Below are 26,075 nucleotides of genomic sequence, written 5' to 3'. Positions count from 1 at the left end.
GACACTTGGGGCCCCATTAGGATGTCGGGCGGATCGCCACCGCCATGTAGGCGGTGACGATCCGCCCATCATCCTTCCCCGCCCGCCACCCATTTCCCCCCGCCATATTACTATGGCGGGGGGACCGCGGCGGACGGAAAGACCGTCTGGTGCTTTTCCGCCCGGTCAACGTGTTGACCGGGAGGAAAAGGGTTTCATTTGGTGGCGGTGTCTGTTAGACGCAGCCATCCATATTAGGATGTGGGCAGGAACATGTTTTTTTCGTGGCGGCATTGCGGCCATGCAAAGGCATGCAAGAATGTCTTGTGATGGCCCGTTGCGGCCCCAAGGGACTCTGGGGAAGGTGGGTGGTACTCACATTAGCAGCTCATCTTCATCTTGTATGTTTTATTGTAAACTATCCCACAGTAACCCTCCGTATTTGTAAAGCGCAAACTACTCACCCTTACGGGTCTCAAGGCGCTGGGGGCCATCGTGGAAATTAAGTGAGCTATTGCCCAGAGTCACATGGTGCTGAGCTGAGCTGCTGCCGGGGATCGAACCGTGAACCCTGTGCTCCGATGTCAGCTGGCTGTTGCACCACATCTCTCCACTAAATCCATCATGGCATAACCCTTCTTTCCTTGGCCAGGGCACTTTCTACCCACCCAGAGGTGTGGCTAGGATAATGGGGAAACGCAACCTGATAGTCACTCCAAGCTAGTGCTGGAGCATGAATCACTGACAGAATATAGAAGGTCAGAATATCGACCTACAATAATATCGAAGCAAGAATATGGAAGTCAAGAATATCGACATCCTATCTACATCATGGTAAGTACAAAAATATCCCCCAGAAAATATCGATGTCAAAAATATGGTTGTTAAAAATATTGTTCTTCATTTAAGGTAAAAAATGATGTAAAATATAGTAAATAATACATATAATTAAAATAAGCATAGTTAACAATATTTCAAAATGTTTAAAAATTATAAGTAATATATATATCTATATACATTATGTAAATTAAACATAAACATATAATACATAATATACATGCTTATTTATTAATATGTTTCAATAATTATTTTAATAACGTATGAATTGATAAAAATATCTTATGAATTCTAAATACATCTATACACATAAAACAATAATGTAAATAAAAATTAAATAAATATATATAACAAATTTAAAAAGTACATTATTTTTAATATTTTTAAAATTAATTATATACAACATTAACTAAAATAATACAAAAATTATTAGATAGCGGAGGGATTAAAATTACAATTCCTAACTACAAAAAATGCAACCGGAGGGAAAGTGTTGGATAGCGTAGGGATAAAAATTACTGTTCCAACTCCAAACAGTGGAACAGTAGGGAAAGTATTGGATAGCGTAAGGGTAAACATTTATATTCCCACTACAGGGAGTGCAACAGTAGAGAAAGTGTTGAATAGGAAAGGGGTTAAAATTACTATTCCCACTCTAGTGAGTGCAACAGTAGGGAAAGTGTTGGATAGCGTAGGGGTAAAAATGACTATTCCCACTCCAGTGAGTGCAACAGTAGGGAAAGTGTGAGATAGCATGGGGGTTAAAATTACTATTCCCACTCCAGAGAGTTCAACAGTAGGGAAAGTATTGGATAGCGTGGGGGTAAAAATTACTATTCCCACTCCAGTGAGTGCAACAGTAGGGAAAGTGTTGGATAGCTTAGAGGTTAAAATTACTATTCCCACTACAGTGAGTGAAACAATAAGGAAAGTGTTGGATAGCGTAGGGGTTAAAATTACTATTCCCAATCGAAGGAGTGCAACAGTAGGGAAAGTGTTAGATAGTGTAAGGGTAAAAATTACTATTCCCACTCCTGTGAGTGCAACAGTAGGGAAACTGTTGGCTAGCGTAGGGGGTTAAAATTACTATATCCACTCCAGTGAATGCAGCAGTATGGAAAGTGTTGGATAGCGTAGGGGTTAAAATTACTATTCCAACTCCAGTGAGTGTAACAGTGTGGAAAATGTAGGCTAGCATAGGTGTTACATTAACATACTTATTAATTACATAATTTTTGTAAAAGAAATAACATATTATTAATTAATTAACAAAAAAATTAATGATAAAGACAAATAAAATAAAATAAATATTTACTTAAGTATCATTAAATTACTTCCCACCCTATTCCCCCATAAACACACCGCCCGCTACACATAAAAAATAACACAATTAATGTAATTATCAATTAATACATTTATAAAAATTTATTACAATAAATAATACATTTACAATATATTAATTAACAATAACAATAAAACAAATATTTTATTATTATTAATATCATGAAAAGGTAATAAATTATTAAAAATTAATAATTAATTAACAGTACATTAATAGTCAATAACAATAAATTAAAAGATATTAATTCATTATAATTAAATTACTTCCCACCCTATTCCCCTATAAACCCATAACCCGCTCTGATACTAAAATGCAAAATTTATATTAAAAAGAATTATAAAAAATTATAATTCTAAATATTTAATACATATATTTAAAAATAATACTAAAAATACATTACGAAAAATGTTAATCATACATATAAAATACACAATAAAATACATAACACTAATATAAATATCAATATTATAACAACGATATTTTTGCTAACGATATTACTTACTTCGATATTACTTACTTCGATATAAAAAAAACAATATTACTTACCTTAAAGTCGATAGTCTGATCACCGATATTCTTGACATTGATATTCTGTCCCTACGGTATTAAAAAATCGATATTCCTGTAGGTCGATATAAAAAAATCAATATTTTGACTGTGCACCCTGGAACACATCCCATCTCCAACTGGTTTGGAAGTAACAAGGTAGGCATCATTTGACTTTAACGCTTCTCCACATCCACGCCTATTGTCCACTGTCTGGCAGCAATCCATATCCATATCTCACCATAGGGGAGCCATTTAACAGTGAGGTGACACTGGGCAAAAGGCACATTTGCCTTAGGCAGGAAAATGACAACTTTGTAAAAGTACAAAAGTAGTGAATCCTGATTAGGGGACGTCCCCCTGAGCATTGCGTGGAATCCGTGTTGGCGGAATGTATGGAGTCTGTTAGTAGTTTATGCGAAAATAGTGAACTCAAAAACTGAAGCTGAGCTTATGAAGATTTATTAATGGTTCAATATTAATTTATTCATTTCCACAGCTGATAATATCAGCTTGAATACAACTGTCGCAAATTTCAATCATAACTCCTGATGCATTTCAGGCATTGTCTCCCCTTCATCAGGGGAAACATTTCTACAAAAGAAATGAGCAATTATATGTTGAGAAAACTAGACCAAAGGTTTCACTTACCTGCACCTCCACCCGTGTGAATAATGTGGTCCGAATCACAATATGTGAAAAAACATATGAATACCGAATAAAGTACACTCAGTGTAGTGAACAAAAAACGGGATGCAATTCTATAAAATGCTACACAGGTGTGTCATCATGTGGTTTGTACTTCACTGTGTCGTCAGAAACGGGTGTGCGATAGGTTAGAGTATGAAAAGACACAGGTATGTGAATGGCGTGATGTGAAAATGACATTGTCGGTGTGATCACCGTACCCGAAGTCGACACGTGATCAACAAAAAGTAAGACGTTGTCAAGCGTGAATGCTTAAAAAGCTCTGAGGCTACGCAACAATTTAAACACCTCGCTCAACTCAGTAGTGTGTGTTCCACCACTTATAACTTTCTAAAACTGTCCTTTTCAAAGGATTGATAATAAAATCAACCTACTGTTTAGCTGCATATTAAATTTTATTAGGATGTAACCTTGAATAATCTTTCTAGCAGCTCTCAGGCTGATATTGAGTACTATAAATTGTTATAGTGTAACCCAGTGTTTTCTATGGGAGGGCCAGCCTTTCCACAGTGAAAAATGAGGATGTATGACGTTATAACGCATACTATTACTCCGCAGACCATTACAACGCGACTTTTACTCCGCATACCGTTACAACGCATAGCGCCTTGGGGCGCTGGGTAGTGGTAAGTATAATTTTCTATTCCAACACCAGTCCCCGTGGACACTAGGGAAGGTGTTGGATAGAAAATTAAACTTATTCCCTATCCTACAGCGCCCCCCAGCGCAATGCGTTGTAACGGTATGCGGAGTAAAAGTCGCGTTGTAATGGTAGTGCGGAGTAAAAAATGCGTTGTAAGAGGTGTATACCGAAAAATGACTTTGAAGGATTTCACTGCCAGGACTTGTAAACCTTTAAACATTCATGACCTACTTTTTAAATACCATGAGCCCTGCCCTATGAGCATTTAGGGCCCACCTTTCTAGTGACTTATACGCACTAAAAAGAAATGTTTAGGCCTGACAAAATGTTTATCTTGCCAGGTAAACATGGCAGTTTCAAACTGCATGCACAGGCAGGCCTGGAGACTTTTTTGTACAGTGCTACTTTAGTAGGTGGCACACTTGTAGCCCACTTGTGGCATTAAATGTTTAGGCCCCAGTTACAATTAGTACCGTATTCTAGGGGCTTATAATGAAGTATGCTAATAAGGTTTATGACAATTTTACTATGTTTATGGGGAGAGCAACATTATTTTACCACTCGTTAGCAGGAGTAAGGTTTGTAGAGTCCTGTGGCCAACAAAAATGTGTTTGGTTACAGAAAGCAAACACGCGATGGCAATACTGCTGAAAAGATTGTCATTTCCAACAATGGTGAAAACAGAAGGGAGAGATCTTAGTTGTTTTAAAATCCACTCCACGTACACACATGCATGCATAAATGAAAACACACACACACACACAGACCCTGCCCCAAGATGAAAGGAATGACAGAAGAGTACAAGGCTAGAAGTAAAAATTACGACAACGTAAAAAGTTGGGCTTAGGAGGTAACCCCAAAATAAAACACTTATAATTCAATATCTCCCCTTGATGACTGTCATGGGGAATATTGAGGTCAAAATATTAAAAGGTAACTGTATCATGACCCGGATATCATGGGGCAAATTATCGAATAGGTACGTGCCCAGAGGGAGGTAAGGATATACTATTCTTAACTGTACATCTATGCACCTTGAAGAGATATATATCACCAAAGTGTGTATATGTAGAGGTAGATATAGAACATGTATACATATTTATCTTTCGATATTTGGCCCCTCGATATTCTGGTCATAATATTGTGACCATTCCATATTTTGTGATCATTATTCCTGACCTACACCAGAGATGATAACCTAAAGAGTACAGCTTTATATGAAGAACAGTCGAAGAGGGATGGATATTGCTATTTTGTAATAAGAAATAGAGCTCTTGGAACCCGAATGTCAGAGAATTTTTTTTTTTAACATATGGTCCATACTTATATTTTGGTTCTTCTTGTATTCCAGCCCCAGAATGTCCGCCAAACAGTGAATTCCGGACATGTGGATCTGCCTGTCCAGAGACCTGTATGACTACCACCGCTCCAGCCTCATGTAACAAACCGTGCGTAGAAACTTGCCAGTGCAATGAGGGATTTGTGCTAAGCAGCGGGATGTGCATCCCTAGAAGCCGATGCGGCTGTGTCTATGAGGGACGCCTGTATGACCCTTACGTGCGTTTCTGGTTGGACAATTGCCAGAACCGGTGCTTCTGTAACCCATTAAGCAGGATGGTAGTGTGCAAGAAGAGCCAGTGCAGGAAGGAAGAACAGTGTGGCGTGCGGAACGGAATAATTAACTGCTACCCAATCAACTACAGCACCTGCTCAGCCTCCGGAGACCCACATTATACCACCTTTGACGGTCTCAAGTACAACTTCATGAGTACCTGCTCATACCTGTTTTCTGGACTGTGCTATTTGTATACAGGACTAGAAGATTTCAAAGTCTATGTCCAGAATGAGAAGAGGAACAGAAAACCCGTCTCCTACACCAAGCTGGTGGGGATTACAACTTATAGCACCCAGGTGGAGGTTAGCAAAGAATACCCAAGACAAGTCAGGGTAAGTGGAGTTATGCATGCGATAGGTTTTGTACTTTTCAATGTATTTTTGAGTTTTATTCTATTTCTGTGAAATGTTCTTGAACTAATTATCACAATTCAATAAGGTAAAAAGTGCAGAGCCCCATTTTTTTTCTTAGGAGGCCGCTGCCCCAAATGTTCATGTCTGGGATTGCTTAATACCAAGGTTGCCTAGTTTGATTTCTCACCAGACCTCGTCCTGGCTTTCGTCCGCTACCTTCCACTTTCTGTTTCTTGTCTCTTTCTGCCATTCCTACAGGTTATTTTTTCATCCCGCTTTTTTGTCTCTTGCTCTGGGTAAAAGCTTGCTATAGTGAGAGAGGAACATGTTTTTTTCAAATCGTTTGAGAAGTCTGGCATGTCACAGCTCATCTTCTCATTCAACCCACAGTACGACCTGCTACACTTCGACTTATTTGTCTTTTCTTTGGCTATTGCACAGATTAATGTATTTAAACAGGGAAGCAGGGGAAGTAGGGAAGATGGGTGACTGGGTGCTTTATTAGTAAAAGAATAAGTGCCAGGGCCCTAAGCTTTATTCAGAAGTGCTGCTAGCAATGTCAAAGGCCAAGGGGCCGAATACCAAGGGTGTGTAGTCTTGATTCCATATCATGCCTCTTTCATCCACCACCAGTCACTCCCTGCCTCTTTATCTCAGGCTTGCAGCTTCTGTTTCATCCCTGCTGTCTCCCTTTGTCAGTGTTTCAGTTCAGGATTTGAATTAAGTCAAGTCCAACCTGTGTTTTTAGACTTTCAGGAATTTCCCCTAATGTAAATCTCCAAATGTTTTACCTTTTATCTACCCGGGCTATTATAAGGTCTGCTTGACTTCCACCTCTCATGTGCTTCCCTCCCTCAGCTGGGCATCTCACTGGTGACGGAAGTGTGGTCTCCTTTGGGTCATTCTCATTACAGTATACCCCCATTGTGTGCTCTCACATAACATCAGCAGTACGAAAGAGTTGCATTTGTGCTACTTTTAGAAGTATATTGGAAATTGTTAGACCTGGCATCATTGGCGTGGATTTCCCCTGTATTCCTTGCCTCCTGTGTTTTTGCTGTGTGTTGTACTTCGTTTTGCTGGTCTAAATGCTTTGGGCACTTTGCCGCTGCTGTGTAGTGCTAAAGTGCAAGTGCTCACTTTGGAAATTGGTGTTATGGATTGGTGATTCCATGATTGGCATATTTGATTTACTAGTCAGTCCCTTGTACAGTGCACTGTGTGTGCCCAAGGCCTATAAATTAAATGCTGCTCATGGGCTGCAGCACTGATTGTGCCACCCACATAAGCAGCCTGTAAATGTAACTCAGGCCTGCCATTGCAGAGCTTGTGTGCAATCTCGTACTGCCACGTCGAATTGGCAAGTGCATCCACTTGTCAGGCCCTAACCTTCCCTTTTCTTACATGTTAGTCACCCCTAAGGTAGGCCCAAGGTACCCCTGTGGGCAGGGTGCAATGCTTGTCAAATGTAGGATATGCCCTGATGTGAGTGGCATGTGCTGGTAGTTTTGTTTTTCACTATTGCAAGGCTATCTGTTCCCATGGGATAGAATCGGAAGTTTGCTTATAACATTTTATAAACATAACTACCCCTGGGAACAAGATGGGAAATAACGTTTTCTATGTCTGAACTCAGAATATTAAGATGCATCTTTCAGTGAGGGTGATTTTTACATTTCTGTGTTTGAAAATACCACTTTTAGAAAATAGGTATTTTCTTGCTTAGCCATCCAGTGTGCCTCTGCCAGGATGTGTATTGACTGTCTGGTTTCAGTGTGACAGGGGCTGAGGGGGTCTAGTGGCTCCAGAGAGCCTGGATGAGTCAGAGCTGGGCTGAATAGATTTGGGCTGCATTTAGAGTAGGGGGAGAAGATTTCCTTTCACCTGAATGGGCCTGGTCTGCCTTTCACAATGCTGTCTCCACCTCCTGCCAGGAAGCTACACTATTGAGGACAGAACTGGTTTTGGTTGGGCACAGGCACTCTCTGCCTTCAGAGAACAAAGATGTTTATTGTATAAACAGAGGAGTCCACTCCACACCACAGACTTTTAGATCACTTCCAGGAAATCAAGCGGAACCTTTGCCAAGGAGAAAAGCTGTAGAACCCGAGGAGGAATACTGCCCTTGTGCTGTTTGCTGTCTGGGTTTGGTCTACAGTGGCTACTTTCTGCCAAGGAAAGGGAAAATGACTTTGCTGTTTGCTGTGTCCCCTGCTTAAGGATGATCTCCAAAGTGTTGAAGAAGAGCTTGCCTCACAGTATATTAAGAATGATTAAATATACAACAATGAGGTTCTTCTCCGTGATGGTAGTTATCCTAAAACCATATAGAGGGGTATGAAATATGGGGCTGATTTTAGTCGTAAATAAAAACTCTGCAGTTGAGATGCAGCAGCATACTGCTTTCAACTTGAGCACTGACACTTAATTTTTAATACTAGCTCATTTATATGACTGTCAACCACATAGAGGCCCTACCTGCTATTTTCAGCAGAACATATTAGTTTAGCAATATAATCTTCATTAAAAATAAATAATAGCACGGGTCTAGAGCATTGGTATTGGCATTTAGCAGCGCTGGCAGGGTCAGTGGTTATACAAACGGAAGTGGCCTTCTAAGTTATATCTTCCTGCACCCCTGGGACTCTGCACAGAGAATTACCATTTGCTCTTTTGCTAGAGGAGAACTGTGGCTGCAGATATATTGAATACTAAATAAGCAGGATGCATTGCCTCTAGCTCATTTAGTACACAGTAATCCCTCAGTCCCAACACGTTGAACCTGTAGCAGTTTCATTAGCTGGTGCCTGGGTTGTGGTTCAACTTTATTTATAATTTGGCACTCTGAAGGAGATCCTCATGAAAACAATATAAAAAACTACACTGAACAATCAAAGATTCCACCATACAGTATTTCAAAAGGAAACCCCTAGCACATTCCCTTACATTCAGAAAGAGATTAACATTGTGCAAAGGGTTACCACGGATTCAACATACGTATTATCAGCAGATTATTGCCAAGCAAATCATCAATACAAATTTGAAAACATTGAAAAAATAAATATAACTTTTTACATGTTCCCTCCCATTGATAGGAACATGTGACGTCGTACAAAGTGCTAACATAACTTCACCCTACATCAGAGGTCTTCAAACTTTTTTACTCTGCCCCCCTTAAGCAAAATGTATTGAGGTCGGGCCCCCCTCCAAAACTTTATGGCAAGGATTGGGTGAGAGGGAGGGACATGGCTGCATGCAGGGAGCGGGGCTTATGAGATGATTTCAGGAATACTTTTTCTATAGCTTATGAACCGCACCAAATGTGAGACTTATAAAACAGCAAATGTATCAAACAAAAACAGATATCCCAAACAAACTGCTCCTCATAATTGTGGTGTTGTGAGCCCCTCACACTCTTTGACCTCAATGCAATTGTACATGCTGCACTAATGATAACTGCAGTCCTGAGTAGCAGGCTATCTCCTCTGCCTCTTTTACTTCTTCCCCACCCTGAAGGATCATCACCTTTGTCCTAATGCTTGAAAAGACAATAAGCTCTGATCATAATTGTGATGCAGTGGGCCTCCCAAATTCCTGGTACCCAGTCCTGCTGCATCTGCTCCTTTAGGATATCCAGCAGTGGTGGTCACTTACACACTTTGCAGCAGTACCAGCTTCACTAATGAATGTCCCTTTTAAAAAAACAAAAACACATATATTGTCCCCTTCTTTGGGTATCTCTCTGAAGAAGCAGTCTCTAGTCATTTGTAAACATAAAAATGAGTCCGCATACACTGCTAACTATTCTGGGCCTTCTCTTAGACAATATCTATGAATCTCGTTCCTTTCCTCTGTCTCCTAGACCATTTCTGTGAGACCCCAAGGATCGAGAGGATTAGGGCTCTGCATCTGAATGCAACACTGTTGGCCTTCTACCTGCCACCGCATAGACTCAGCTTTCACAAAAAAATTCCATAAATTTTTAATACTGACTTTGAGATACCTGTGCCTGAAATCGAAGTGTGCGGTGGTAGTGCATAAAGTTAAAAAAGAAACCATCCTTCTAACCAGCCATTAATTGATTGAGTCACTTAAAGCCAGGGCCACTGGAATTATGAGTTACTGCAGCAGCAGCGTTTTCCACATACTTATCAGTTTAATGCATTTGCTACATAATCTGCAGATTTCAACAACAAAAAACTTGATTCTAGCTCAAACGGAATAACAGTTACTTAAAGCGTCATAAAGCGTTCTGGAGCAGTAGAAGGCCCTTTGCAAAGATTGACTGATAATCTTGTAGTTGCTTACTGCTGTATTTGGGTGTTTAACTGGTACTAATGAGGTGAAATATTTCCCCTGACAGCATTACCGTGAGTTAAAATGACAAAATAATGAAGTAATGCTAACCCCAAAATGTGGCGCATTGTTCGGCATAATGTACCCTTTCTTGCTGCATAATTTAGTCAAACCTGCCGCATAATTTTGTTCTCTTCTGCTGAATAATTCCAGTGGATCTGCTTATAGCTTTATGGTGGCAAAGATCTATTCTGGGATTTGGAATAGTGGAGACACTAACAAAAATGTCTGCATTAGATACAGTTTGATTACTTATTACTAAAAAGTATATATAGAAAGAACTTGTTTATCTCAATCACTGCATCATTTTTCAGCAGCCTAGATTAGTGTATGTAAATACTGTTTTAAAATAATGACTTACATATTCACAGTGCTTTCTGCCACAGGCTGGGACCTCATAGCACTATAAACAGGGCCATTGGAATTATGCGGCATGAGAAGGCCAAATTATGCAGGATGGTTGGCTAAATTCTGCAGCAAGCAAAGACGAATTGTGTTGCATATGTTGTGATAGCATTACTGCACTATTTTGCTATTTGTACACTTGTTAACATTGTACTGGCCTTTATTGCCCCTCACAGGTGCCACATAAACACCCACATATAGCAATAAGCAACAGAAAGGTGACCAGTCAACCTTTAGAAAGGGCCTTCCACTGTGAGGTAACATGTTCTGCTGCATTTTTTAATCTGCAAATTATGCAGCAGATGATGGATTATGTGGCAAATGCGGGAAAACCATAACTATGCGCTGTAAGTGCAGGGTGAGCGTGAAAGTGAAGGGTGAGAATGAGGAGTGAGTTGTCTGAATGCAGGGTGCATTCCCAGACACTTGAAGCAAATCACATGAGTGCAGGGTGAGTAGTGTGCTCATGTGACTGCAGGGTGAGGTACAGGGTGATTCAGTGCAAGTGCATTGCGAGTGCGTAGTGATCACTGTGAGTGAAGGGTGAGCGGGTGAATGGTGTGAGTGCATGGTGATCAGTGTGAGTGCATTATGTTCGCTGCGAGTGCTGGGTGACCGTGAAAGTGAAGGGTGAGAATCAGGAGTGAGTTGCCTGAATGCAGGGTGAATTCCCAGACACTTGAAGTTAATCAGCATGTTATTGTCGGGTGTAGGGTTTAAGATATAAGTTAAACTATTGCTATTATGGAATTAATCAGGGAATCGAGGGTGAAGGAAATAATGTGCTGATCCTGCAACAAACTTCCAGTCTTATGATTATGTTTGCCAGCTCATTAGTTTGATGTTGCAGACGGTACAAAAATAAACAGTCACCTAAAGCCCTATTTTCACCACGTATCTATGCGTACTTTGAAAAGCACATGTAACGCATTTTTAAATGTGTTCTAGGGTGGTCTGAATGATTCGTGACTGAAAATAAAAGGAACAGACAGAAAGTCAGAATACAAATGAATACATACTTTTTTATTTAAGACCCTATTTAGTGTCAAAGCAAGGTCTTTGCAGTCTCTTTAAACCTTTAGGGCTGGCATTTTTTCTATTGGCAACCCTTTTTTGTATTCCTTTTCATGAAATGCATTTTCACACTACAGCAGTAAATATAAAATATAAATGTAAGGAATAGGCAGAGTTGGGTCCCAGGGGGTACTGGAAAAAGGAAAGAAAAAAGTAAGCTTAGGGAACTAGTTTTCCAAGGTATGCAAATGGTCTTTAAAGACCTGTTAAAAACTTGGGAGGGTTGGAGTCTTAATAAGACTCCAGACACTGCCCAGCTGAGCCCCCAGCAGCACACCCACTGACCTCTGGCCCCACAGCACTCCAAGGGCTTCGGAGTAAATGAAGACAGCCTGGAAAGGCACCAAATAAACATCGCTGCACTTCGAGGTGTCTTCATTTACATGTGCTTGGAGAGACCTTTGCGCCCCCCTGGGAACCCATCCACGCCCCCCGAGGGGGCACGCCCCACAGTTTGAAGAACTGTGCCCTACATTGAGTCAATTGAAGTAGAGGAATAAATTAGGCCTGGCCGTGAAATTCCACTCTGCTCGCATAGTTTGCGGAGTTTCTCCCAGTCCACGTAGCGTGCGGAGTTCTGAAACCAGAGCAGAGTTCTTCCTCGCTCGCCAATGTTAAGTTGGCAAGTGCGAGTAAGGAAAATGGCCACTACTATTCGGGTTTCAAAAACCTGTTCCCTTTGAGGAAGCTGCCACTCAAGTAGAACATCTACTCAAGCGGGAGAAAGAAGCAGCACTATCTTGTGCTGCGCTTGGTGCCACTTATTCAGGACAAACACCCAGCGCTAAAAATCAACGAAAAAGCGTGACCTAACGCCCCCGCTGCTTGCAGACCTCAGCCCCCACCACCTACCCCATTATGCCTGTCAATCTGGACCAATATGCTCTGATTTTGGTGCAATCCCATAGAATGAGGAAGAAGGTGCCCTCCTCGCCACATCCCTGCAGACAGAATTGTGTAGCTACATATCCAATCCTGTACTGTACCGTGCATGGGGTATATGATCTATGTAGGATACGCAGTTGCACCAGCCTAAAACTGGCACGGATCACCACCTCTCGGGGACATTGCTGGGCCTCATTCTAATCGTCATCCTCTAGCAGTCCTATATCTGATTCCCACTTTTCTCGCAAGGGTCCTAATGGGTCCGGAGGATTGTTTAGAAGCTTTTTGTAAGTAAGGGAGATAGCCTTATCAATCATGAGGTCGAGCAGTAGCCTATCTTCGAGGGGGGCATATTCAGGTAGCTGGTCTCCCTGGCTCATGTATGTGCGGATGGCATGCCGAAGTTGCTGATAATGCAAAAGTTCTCCATCCCCCATTTGGAATTCTACCTGCAGGGCCGCAAATTCCACCATATCCCCCCTCTTCCACACATCTCCCATACGATTAGGCTCCACTGGCGCGAATCCCGTAGTTTCGCAACTGCCGGGAGGAAATTGCCAGCCCATAGTGGCGTTTGTTCCGTGAGTTTCGCCTCCCATCCCAGGAGTTTCGTAGCCCCCTTCCACACCCCTACTACCACTGCAGTTTGGGACGGCATGGTCCGATCGCACCTTCCCTTGGTACAGAGAGAAGCTAAATAGGTACCGCCACCAAGGGCCATACGGTCCACTCTGTATGCAGGCTGCTCCTGTGGGGCAAACACCCAGCCATTAATGTTAATCAATTGTGTCGCCCAATAATATAGCCGGATATCTGGAAAAGCTAGACCTCCTTCATATGGCCCGGGTTGCAGTTTCCTAAGGGCTATCCTCGGGCAGCCTCCACTCCACAATAAGGAGCGCTGCTCCGCCTCTACCTTTCTAAAGATCCGGTCCGGGATCGGAAAGGGTGAACTCTGCAGAACGTATATTAACCGGGGAAGGGCCATCATTTTTATTAAGACAGCGCCCCCCATCAAGGAGAGCGGAAGGGTCTTCCAGTGCTCTACATCACCGTGAAGTCGCTCCAGCTGGGCCGACACATTCAAGCGAAGAAACTCAGTATCCGATGTTGCGACCCATATGCCCATATATCGAAATACCTCCCGCCAGACCAGTCCCCCACAATGGTCAGTGAGCTGTGGCTGCGGAACCGCCAGGACATGCCCCAGGGATTTACCCCTGTTGATGCGGTACCCAGAGTACTCTCTGAATGAATGTAGAATGACCATCGATCGTTGAATAGATGCCTCCGGTTGCTGTACATACAATAAGATGTCGTCGGCATATTGTGATATGCGTTCCTCCCAGTCTCCCGCCAGGTCTATGCCCCACACCCCAGGGTCCGCCCGTATCCAGTGGGGCAGCGGCTCCAACGCCTAGGCAAAGAGGGTCGGTGAAAGGGGGCAGCCCTGCCGTGTGCCTCGCCTCAAGTGGAACTCCCTCGAAAGAGCGCCATTGACTCGGACCCTCGTAAGCAGGTCCGTATACAACAGTTTCACCCACGACCTAAAATTGTCACCAAAACCCAATTTCTCCAGGACGGCGTAGATGTACTGTCAAAAGCCATATGGGCATCAAGGGACAGTAGGGCCGCCGGCACCTCAGGGCGTGCAGACACCGCCTGCATAACTCCAAACAGGCGCCTCAGATTGAGCCGCGTGCTCCTATGGGGCATGAAACCCGACTGATCCGGGTGGATCACAGACTGGATAACCGCCCCCAATCTTGTGGCCAGAATCTTCCCCAGGATCTTCGTTTCATAATTAATGAGAGATATGGGTCTATAGGAGCTACACGCTCCCTGCGGTTTGCCAGCCTTGTGAATAACTACAATTGTGGCTGACCGCAGATCCTTCGGAAGCCTCCCTACCTGCTTTGCCTTAGTGAACATGCGTAATATGTGGGGTGCAGTTCTGCTCGAGACACACCCAAACGCCTCTGCTGGGAATCCACTGGGTCCCGGCGCCTTTCCGGCCTGCAAATCCCCCATGGCCTCCTCCACTTCTTTGACCGTGATCTCAGACTCTAGAATGTCCTTGTCTGCCTGTTCTAGGGTGGGCAACTGCAGAGGGGCCAGGAAATACCGGCACTCCTGCTCCCCCCTGGCCGTCTGTGACTGGTATACCGCCTCGTAATAGAGCGCAAATTCTTCCGCTATCTCCGTGCTCATGTTTGGCACGGTACCATCTGACATCTCTATCCCCGGCACCCAGTTACGGTCCCTATCTCGCTTCTCCAGCCAGGCTATCATTTTGTTGGCCTTGTCCCCCAAGTCGTAAAGCCTTCTCTGGATGGCAAGAGCGCGTGACCTTGCCTGTTCAGTAAGTACATCTCTCAGTCCTTTTTCTAGGAGTCGCGCCCTGTGTTGCCTGCTCTGTTCTTGGTCCTGGGATTGCCCCCTTTCATCCTCCAGGGCCTGGAGCTCCATTTCCCACCTAACAATTTGGGCATTTTTAACCTTACACCTATGTCCTACCTCCGCTAGTATAAAGTCCCTGGCTACGGCTTCATACGCCTCCCAGACTATCCCAGGGGAGCCCACTGAGCCTACATTCTATGCAAAGTATTGGTCTACTCGTTCCCGGAACTTCTCCTGAAACTCCTGATCTTTGAATAAAAAAGCGTCAAGCCTGGGGGGGACACTCCAGTCTTGTTGTGGGCCCCCCAACTGCACACCCACCGGGGAGTGAGCAGAAATCCATCTTGCCTTGTGATGTCCACCCAGAAAAAGACCCATACAGCCTGTCTATGTGAATAAATAATCAATCCGGGATCCTAAGCCATGAGCAGCGGATATATGTGTGTACTGCCGAACTTGTGGGTTGTGCGCCGTCCAGAGGTCAACCAATCCCATAGCTTGCTCAAAATCTCGCAGGTGATTCAGCCCCCCTCCTAGGCAGGAGGGTCTGCGACCTTTCAATATCCCTCACCATGACTTCATTCATATCTCCTCCCAGGATCAACGTTCCATGAGGCATCTCAAGGAGCAATTTCCCTACATCGGGGAGAGTAGTACTGTGCAATTTTGGGGGGATGTAAAGGGAACAAATGTTCAGTGTCCTACCCTCCCATTGTGCTGACAACGCCGCGTAGCGCCCCAAGGGATCTAGCCATCCCCGCCCTATCACCAGTGGTAGAGAGTTCTTGATGAGAATCCCCGCTCCCCTGGAGCCAGTGGTAAAACCAGCATGTGCGCGCAGACTGTAGCCAAATCTATCTAGGGCCTTACAGTGGTTTCCTAACAGGTGAGTCTCCTGGAGGAGGACAATATCTGGGGTGTGTTTATGCAGATATTGAAGCACCATAGTGCGCTTGATTTTATTCTGTAGGCCATTTACATTCCAGGATACTATAATAACTTGCTGTGCCCTTGGGGTTTGCATCTCTGTCATCTGACACCCCACCCGTCAGGGTTTGTAACCCAACCCCCCTGCCTTCCCACTGATAGTGCTAAAGGAGCCATAACATGTATACAACGAAAAAGCAAACACATCAAACAGAAACTATAACGCTTCCCCCCACCCCCTACTCCGTCCCCCCTCCCTGCTACTCTTCTACGTCAGCCAACATGGCCAGACATCCCCCAACAAGCAGAGCGCCTGTAGCCCTTACAACAAAAAACTAGGGGGTGAGTGCTACAACCAAGTCTCCCACCCGAGGCTCTCTTCTGACCCCTCGCCATAATGCGAAAGCCGCCTTATCCTGTGCTGCGGCGGGGGGGCACCGCCCCAAGTTCAATAACAGCTCCAAGCAAAAGGGGCCCCTGTCCCTCCCCCTCCCCCTCCCCCAAAAGCATTTGATCAGTTCAACCCAAAGTGCCCCTTACTGCTGTATCACCACTCCTGGGGGCCACCCTGTAATCCAGCACATTCCACCCCAATCATGGTTCAGTATGTCCGTACATAGAAGCGCCGATATACATTACATGTTCCCAGCTTGTATTCAGGTCGCACATCAGTCCCAGCCCTTTCACCCCATGTCCGGCGACGCCAACAGGCTACGGGGTCTGTTCCTAGCCGATGGTCGCGGGCTGCCCCGCCGTCGTCGCTCTTACCCAATGGATCCCACTGATGAAGTCAGGGACTGGGGCGCCGCCTTCCTCCAGCTGCCCCCATGGCTGGGGCCTCCCGTCGAGAGAACAAGCTCCTTCAGCCAGGCATTCGCATCTTCCGGGGACGTGAAAAAGTAGGATTTCCCATTCGCTAGGATCTTGAGACACGCCTGAAAGAACATCATGTATTTGAGGCCATGGTCCCGCAGCACTTTCTTGACCCCATCGAACGATCAACGCTCTTGCTGGACCTTGAGCGTAAAGTCCGGGAAGAGTCTAATTGTTGTCGATATGTAGGTCTCCATGTTGGCGAGCAGCCTGCAAAATGGCGTCCCGATCCCTTTATTTGAGGATCCTAGCGCTGATTGTTCGTGGGGGGGCTCCAGGCCGCGACGGTGAGACTGGCGCCCTATGTGCCCGTTCAATGACGAAAAATTTAGACAGGCGTTTGGGCTGAAGTCGGTTCAGTATCAGATCTTCCAAAAATAAATCCACGCTTGGCCCTTCCATTTTCTCCGGCACTCCCACCACCCGTATGTTGTTCCTCCGGGCCCTCCCTTCCTGATCCTCCAGGCGGGCCTTCACCAGCTTCTGTTGATGGGTGAGTTGCTGGACTTGCTGCGGCAACTGTATGGCGGTGCTTTGAAGTTCTGCAATGTCTGTGAGTCTTTTTCGGAGGTCTTGTTCAAGTCCGCTCACTTCAGCGTCAGTTCTATGGACATTTTATCAATCTTCGACTCCAGCGTGGTGCCCAAGGCCTGGATAGCTTGCATGATGGAGGACAAGGAAGGTTCCCGAGACTCTGCAGGATGGCCGGAGTGGGCCGCAGGTCCCCCACCCGGCGCAGCTGTGTAGTTATCCATGGTGTTGGTCTGTGTCGTCGTGGATTTCTTAGGCCTCATGGCTGCTCCCAGGAATATCCACTGGGCCATGAATTACGCCACTCGCCGCCTAGGCACACCCCGAAGTACCTCGCCGTCACGCGGCCCTCACCTCACAGCGCAGGTAACGCTCTTTCCGGGGACCTCACGGCGGGGCTTTCCAGTAGGTCCGGGCTCTCAACGCAAGCACCACTGCCCAGTCCTCTTGACCACCAGTCTTCGTGCCATGCAACTGCTAGGCCAGGGAGTCGCAAAGGCCGTCCCGCACTATGCCAACAAGTCCTGCGTTGGGACCCAGTACCGCTTTACAGGATGTCCCTCCAGGGTCTTCTTACCGCTCCCGACAAGGCAGGGCGCCTCACCCCCACCACTACTCCCAGTTCCACCGGGGGCCACTCGCCTGATTGCCAGAGCACTTCAGCGTCCACTTCGCCCTTGTCTCCACAGCCCGACCGGGGGCTTCACCTCCAGTGTCTGCTTCCCCACGTGTCCCTTGGTATGGGGCCAGGCATTCTAGGACCCTTCACGCTGTGCGGGCTGCGCCTCTGTGCCATCGTTCATGGGGGGTCGTCACCCCTCCGGGCGCTCATGGGGGGGGGAGAAGCAATCCACCTCCCAGGCGGAGCCCCCCGCAGTCTGCTCGCCCTTGCCGCCTCCCAACACTCACGGCGAGGCCGGTGCTGCGATCGCGGACCCCCGCAGGTTAGGCCCCAGCAGGCCCACTCCCTCGGGCTGCCACAACACCACTCCCGAGCGTCGGAGAGGAGAGCGGAGCACACTGCTCCGTTCCGGAACTCAGGGGCCTGTAGATTCCGTCTCACAGATGGACGAGGCAGCAGGATAAATGCCGGATTTGTGGGGTCTTCAGCTACGCCTCAGGAACGCCTCAGGAGCGCCGCGGAATCATGCGGCCATCTTGGTTGCCACCAAGCCACGCCCCCCGAGGAGCCTCTTCTTTGTCCTTTTCAATTGCTGCTACTATATGCCGAACGAAGTTGACTATGTGTGGTCAACGATCTCGTTCCAATGATTGTCCTCTGTCAGAAGGCACTGTGGTCCTTCATCCATATCCGAGGTCTCCCTTCAGACTTTTGTAACTGGTCCTCCTTATGATTGAATGGAAAAGCTTTATTTCTATCTCTAGGGTCATAAAAGAAACACACAATTTACAAAGACAAACATAAATATACTCAGTTACATATTAATAAATAGACTCCACAGAAACTATTTCCTCAAATACAGACCTCCCCTAAATCATCCATCGTCAACTCTTGTATCGATAGTATAATCCTGGTCAATTATTAAAATGCAAATGCAAATAAAGTAACATGATACAATCAAAATACAACAAATAAATAAATAACATATACAGAAACCTCATACAATTATTTTTAAAAAGTCCAACGTATTAGCAAACCATTTATACAGGGTTTATGCTAACCCTCTCTTTCATTATGCACATTACAACAACCACAAGCTACAAGTGGAGTACAACATCACCTCTTCTCAATATATGGCTACTTATTAATCAGTTAAAATTAAAAAGTCAACAAAAGTTAGAGTTAGATATAAAAGTCCTTTTTACAACAGAAATTTCATCAGAGAATAGAGGATTCAGCTAAAACTTCGGGTTGAGGAGGGCGAAAAATGTTGACACTCCGTACATGTTAAAGAGACACTTGGCCATTTGCTGGTAAGCATTTAGTGCGCCAAATCCAAATAGAACCAAGAAATGTTGCAAGAGCAAACACTATAGCGTGTTTGTGTCTGTGCTAAATATCCTAAAGGCCTCAAGATACCTTCTGGTTCCCAACAACCGACAGATAGGCAGTATGCATTTGTTTCTTTGGGTAGCATAGGCTGGGCAAAAGAATAGAATGTGGACTGACGGAGTTTCTCATACAGGCTGGACATAGATCATCTTTAACTTCAATTTCTGACCACTCACTACAGAAAGGCTTTGTTGGTAATGACTAGTATCTAAAATGTATATACAGTCTACGTGCTCTCATCGGTACTGTTTCATCTATACAGGGCTCCTACCTTGGCAGAGGTTTATGATCCATAAACTCCCTAGTTAGATTACCTGTATTTCCGGTGGCCCTTAGGACTGCAAGAGCTTCCCAGTAAGTGCTTTTTAAACTGGCTTTGGATATGGACAACAGATCATCTGTGTTTAGCCATAGACTCTCCAAGCCAGCCTACTCAACACATTTTTCACAAATTAGAGCCATGGTATTTTCATAGCTTGCCCTAACACCATTAACTCTCTCAGGCCCAACAAATAAGATTCAAGGGCTGGGGAAGACTAAAGCCTATGCCAGTGAATCAAAATTCTACACTCAGTTTTTTGTCTTATTTTCCTCCGTGCCAAATTAATGAACACTGGGACCAGTGGGGTGCTCATTGGTAAGGCCAATAGAGATCTTAGGAGCTTATGTTCATCTGTTTCCAGTAGTTTAATATTTATCTGCACAGCCCCAGATTTCCGAACCACAGTGAACTGCTCCTAGAACCTTCACGTTATATATCTCAAGGGCTGGGTCTACCCTCTACGAAAAGGTCTTTTTTCCAGTTTCACAATATAGGCAGTTTGGTAGGTTAGAGATACATATGCTGTTTGGATTTGTAAATACCAATTAAGGTTAGACGATAATCTTATGCCTAAATAATCGAAGCTGCTCACTTGCTTAATTTGGCTAGAACCAACATGCAACTGCAATCTACCTAATTTCTTTTGATAAAATGGGTTAAAGACCATAAATTTTGTTTTTTGATGTTTAGTTTAGACCCCTATTCCACACAAATTGTGATACAATTATTAAGCAACTGCTGTAAGCCCCAGGGGATTTAGATAGCAAGAGCGTATCATCTGCGAAAAACAGGGCAGGTACCCATCGGCCCCCCACCTTTGGCAAGCCACACCCGCCCTTGCTAGATGATCTACAACCCCATCTATAAACAGAGAGGACAGTGTTGGTGCAAGGACACAACCTTGTCTGACACCTCAATCTATTCTAAAGGAGTCAGTCAGCTGTCCCTGCTCACACCATCTGGCACTGTTGTCTGAAAGAAGGCAAATAGCAAAATCCAGAAGACTTTCAGGTATGCTCCTTTTTCGGTGCTCCCTCCATAAGATAGGCCAGGTCAAATGAAGCATGCAGATCGACGAATGCTACATATATTTGCCTCCGCCATTCACTGCAGTATTCCAGAATATACAATTAAACTGAAACACCTGGTCTATGGTACTGATATTACTGCAGAAACCACCTGGAGATCTGATAATATATTATTATCTTGTATCTGCGATTGTAAATGAGCCGATACCTGTTTGAAGAAAATATTTTGTAGTGTCTCAATAAAACTGATTGGTCTGCAGTTTGTTGGTTCATTGTGTGATCCCTTTTTTAAAAATTGGTATATTCTCTGCAGACTTCCAAGATTGAGGAATGCCCATTCTCTGTAATATGGTATTAGAGCTTATGTAAGGGCCCCTTACTTCAGGGGCAGCCAGGTAAACATCATTGGGTAGCATATCTTTAGAGGCATGACACGATTTTATAGCAGCTACAGATTCCCAGAGTTCAAATTTCATACCATTAGCACTGTCTTCCCCAGCACTAAGCAAAAGGTCTCCACTTCCCCTATCTAACACATCCCCACATGAATATGTTATCAATGTGAGAGACCCATTCCGGAGGTCCCAGGCACCACTCAGTTGTCAATATTTAAAAACATGGATTTATTAGATTTGTTTGCTGTACAATTATATTCATGATAAACCTTGTCAGTAAACTTACTTTGTCCAGCACCCAGTTTATCAAGTGATCACTGATCCGTCACCAATTTGGCATTCACCAACCATAATGGCTGCACAGTAGATGAAAACTCTAAAAGCACCACAGGTGTTCAATCAATCAATCAATCAATCAAGGACATTTGTCTAGCACGCTACTCACCCGGAAGGGTCTCAAGGCGCTGGGGGGCGGGGTCCGCTACTGCTCGAAGAGCCAGGTCTTGAGGAGCTTCCTGAATGAAAGGTAATCCTGGGTTAGTCGAAGGTGGATGGGGAGGGAGTTCCATGTCTTGGCCGCCAGGTAGGAGAAGGATCTTCCCCCGGCGGTGGCTTTGCGGATGCGTGGTACGGCGGCGAGGGCGAGGCTGGTCGATCGTAGCTGGCGGGTGGGTGTGTAGAAGGTCAGGCGGTTGTTGAGGTACTTGGGGCCCAGGTCGTGGAGGGCCTTGTGTTCATGGGTGAGGAGCCTGGACGTGATCCTCTTGCTGACGGGGAGCCAGTGCAGGTCTCTCAGGTGGCCGGAGATGTGGCTCTGTCGGGGGACGTCCAGGACGGGTCGTGCGGAGGCATTCTGGATGCGCTGGAGTCTTTTCTCAGGTTTGGCTGTGGTTCCGGCGTTACCGTAGTCCAGTCGGCTGGTGACGAGTGCCTGGGTTACCGTCTTCTTGGTTTCGGTGGGGATCCATCGGAAGATCTTACGGAGCATGCGCAGGGTGTTGAAGCATGATGATGAAACGGCGTTGACTTGTCTGGTCATTGAGAGGGAGGAGTCCAAGATGAAGCCCAGGTTGCGTGCGTGGTCCGTTGGCTTGGGAGTGGTGCCCAGGACAGGGGGCCACTAGGAGTCATCCCAGGCGGAGGGCGATGATCCCAGGATGAGGACTTCCGTCTTGTCTGAGTTCAGTTTCAGGCGTCTGTTCTTCATCCACTCGGCGACGTCTTTCATCCCTTCGTGTAGACTGGTTCTGGTGGTGGCGGGGTTCGTTGGTGAGGGATAGGATCAGCTGGGTGTCATCGGCGTAGGAGATGATGTTGAGGTTGTGTTTGCGTGCGATGGCTGCGAGAGGGCTCATGTAGACGTTGAAGAGGGTTGGGCTGAGTGAGGATTCTTGTGGTATGCCGCAGATGACTTTGATGGCCTTGGATCTGAACGGGGGGAGGCGGACTCTCGGGGTTCTACCGGCGAGGAACGAGATGATCCACTCTAGTGCTTTCTCTTGGACTCCAATGTTGCTGATGCGCTGCACTAGGGTGCGTTGGCAGACAGTGTTGAATGCTGCAGAGAGGTCTAGGAGGATGAGGGCCGCTGTTTCCCCGTTGTCGAGCATGGATCTGATGTCGTCAGTGGCTGCGATGAGGGCGGTCTCGGTGCTGTGGTTGGCTCGAAAACCAGACTGCGAGGGGTCGAGGGATCCGTTCGTCTCGAGGAAGGCGGCAAGCTGTCTGTTGACGGTCTTCTCGATGACTTTGACAGGAAAAGGGAGGAGCGAGATGGGGCGGTAGTTCTTGAGGTTGGTGGCGTCTGCAGTTGGTTTCTTCAGGAGGGCGCTGAGCTCGGCGTGCTTCCGGGTCTCCGAGAAGGTGGCGGTGTTGAAGGAGGTGTTGATGACGTCCCGGAGTTGGTGTGCGATGATGGAGTCAGCCTTGTTGAAGACGTGGTGGGGGCAGGGGTCGGTTGATGATCCGGAGTGGATTGTGTTCATCTTGCGGGTGGTGTCTTCGGTGCTGATCGGGGTCCAGGCGCAGAGGGTGGGGGGTGTTGGTTCGGTGGTTGGGTGCGTGGTAGATGCGCCGAAGCTGTTGTGTATATCAGTGATCTTGCAGTGGAAGAACGAGGCGAGTGAGTCGCAGAGGTCTTGTGAGGGGGTGATGTCGTTGTTTCCGGCGCTGGGTTTGGAGAACTCTTTGACGATGCTGAAGAGTTCCTTGCTGTTGTGGGCGTTGTTGTCCAGTCGTTCTGTGAATGCTGTCTTCTTGGTGGTGCGGATCAGCTGGTGGTGTTTGCGGGTGGCATGCTTGAGGGCAGTCATGTTGTCTGTGGTCTGGTCGTGGCTCCAGGCTTTCTCGAGGGTGCGGCAGTTCTTCTTGGAGTTCTTGAGTTTATCGGTGAACCAGGAGGCTTTCTTGCTGCCGGGTCTGCTGGGAGGGTTCTTCAGTGGTGTGAGGTCATTTGCGCTGTTGGTGAGCCACTGTGTGAGCTTGCTGGCTGCTTCGTTGGGGTCCGTTGTGCTGGCGGGAGGGTTCTGGCGGAGGGAGGTGATGAGCTGCTCGGTGGTGTTCTTGCTCCAGTTTCTGTGAGGAATCTGTTGCGGGTGGTGGTGGGTCGTAGTTCTTCTGAAGCAGAAGTGGATGCAGCTGTGGTCAGTCCAGTGGAGTATGGTGGAGTGGCTGAAGGAGATGTGCTTTGTGGAGGAGAAGACGGGGTCAAGCGTGTGCCCGGCGTAGTGGGTGGGGGTGTTCACCAGTTGCTTGAGTCCGAGGTTGGCGAGGTTGTCCAGTAGGGTGGTGGTGTTGCTGTCCTTGTTGTTCTCCAGGTGGAAGTTGAGGTCCCCTAGGAGGATGTAGTCGGCAGAGGGGAGAGCGCACGGGCTGATGAAGTCTGCGATGTCTTCGCTGAATTGTGTGCGTGGTCCCGGGGGTCTGTAGATGAGGGTGCCTCTGAGGGTGGTCTTGGGATCGGTGTGTATCTGGAAGTGGAGGTGTTCGGCGGCGGTGAAGGTGTCGTCGGGGTTGGTCGTGATGTGGATGGTGTTCTTGTGAACGATGGCGATGCCTCCTCCAGTCTGGTTGATGCGGTCCTTCTGGGTGATCTTGTATCCGTCCGGGATGGCTATGGCGATGTCAGGCGCTGAGGAGGCGTTCATCCAGGTTTCTGTAAGGAAGGCAACGTCTGGTGATGTTGTGTCGAGCAGGTTCCAGAGTTCGACGGCGTGTCTGTGAACGGAGCGGGTGTTGAGCAGGATGCACTTGAGGTGGTTGCTGCTGGTGCTCGGCGTGTCGGGTGTGGTGTAGGTCTGGATGCAGCTGAACTTGCAGGCTTGGCAGGTGAAGGGTCCGTGGGAGCGTTTCGGAGTGGCTCGGCAGCAGGCGGGGTTCCGGCCAGGTTTGAGTGCGTTAAGGGTGGCGGCGTCGTAGGTCCGTCGCGTGGTCTGGCATCCTCGAGGGCCAGGGTTCCTGGTGCTGGGCCCAGGCTCGGACGGGCGTAGACGGGCTTGCCTTTGGCGCGCCTTCAGCGCGCAATCGGCACGCCCGCTGCACGTGTTCGCTGTGTGTACGCGCGGTCCCCCGACATAAATGGCGAAGTGGGAGGGAGGAGCAGCTGGGAGGCGGGAGCGGGGCGGCGAATCGGGAGGGAGCTGGACACAGGGATGGGAGGGGCGGGCCGCAGGGGGGAAGCGGCGGGGGAGCGGGTGGAGGGTGAAAAACGAACGTTCAGAGCGGTGCAGAGAGACCAGACACAGGGGCAAAACGAAGAGTCACAGGGTACAGGGGCTAACTAGACAACAGAAACAGGAGACAGGGCTAAACAGAGAGACCAGTCACAGCGGACTGAACCAAGGTGTCTAGAGGACCACAACCTAGGAGACGAGGAACGGCTCCAAATTGTCTACTGGCTCTCTCTCCAAACAAAAGGCTAAGGAACGTCCACCTAAGACAAAGGATTTACTAGGTTCGGCAACCTAAGTCTTAATTCCAATTGCTGATGCCAGACTGTAAGCTGCGATATGTCTCATTATTTTCTCAAAATCTTTCCACAGAAAGCACCTCATGAATTAAACTTGGGGGCACGGTCCTGGCTGCGGTGGAAAACTGGTTATCTGCAGGGGGATTGTGTGGTGCACCATGGCGGGGGTATCGTGGGGCACTTAGACCACCGCTTTCTCCTGGTCAGTTATATCTGGAATACACCTTGCATCCTCCCTCCTCACACCTTATAATTTCTAGAGTACTTCACAGTTAACACAGGCTCTACTCACCACTTCCTGTGTAATAATGCGTGCAGCCTTTTTCTCAGGCAAATTTCCTCAGCTACTGCTTCCTTCAATGCCACCAGACAGATGTTCACCACTCTAATCCAACATTAAGAGGTGGCAATCCAAAACCCACAGTGATGGAGAGATCCAAAGAGATCTTCAGTGGCCCTTAGGGGCCCCACAGTTACCACACAATGAAGGAACCTAGAGCACCGAGTGGTGCAGCACAAAATACTCTTGCATAGTAGACTGGGTCTAGATCAGATTCATTTGATATTTTGCCCTTGTGCTCCTACCCCCCCATCTACATGCCTACACATAAAGATATTCAGCAGTTAAATTGGTTGAAACCTCAAGTCCACATCCAAATCCAGCAAGAGCTGTTTTTTAGTGTGCACGCCTGGGGAAAAAACGTGAAACAGTCTTCCTCCTGCATAGTCTAGGCCAGATTTACTAGACCCTTGCATTGTCGTTGGGTATCACATGCTGACATATGACATCACCGACATCTCCTATGCCGATGACACCCAACTCATCCTCCCACTGACAGTCAAGACAAACACCACCAGAACCAACTTCACCAGCT

The 26,075-nt window shown here is 46.6% G+C and overlaps 1 protein-coding gene across 1 annotated transcript in view; it reads left to right on the top strand.

The window, feature by feature from the left end:
* The window catches only part of LOC144769652 (IgGFc-binding protein-like), a 620,904-nt gene that overhangs the window by 130,421 nt on the left and 464,408 nt on the right, over nucleotides 1-26,075 (top strand). Inside the window, exon 5 of the mRNA XM_078653827.1 lies at nucleotides 5,407-6,002. Within this exon, the coding sequence (XP_078509953.1) occupies nucleotides 5,407-6,002 (596 nt within the window). The remainder of the gene's footprint in view (nucleotides 1-5,406; nucleotides 6,003-26,075) is intronic.

This window comes from Lissotriton helveticus, chromosome 7 (genome assembly GCF_964261635.1).
Source record: "Lissotriton helveticus chromosome 7, aLisHel1.1, whole genome shotgun sequence".
Taxonomy (NCBI): domain Eukaryota; kingdom Metazoa; phylum Chordata; class Amphibia; order Caudata; family Salamandridae; genus Lissotriton; species Lissotriton helveticus.
Note: the sequence above shows the minus strand (reverse complement) of the source record. Positions and strands in the feature narration are given on the sequence as shown.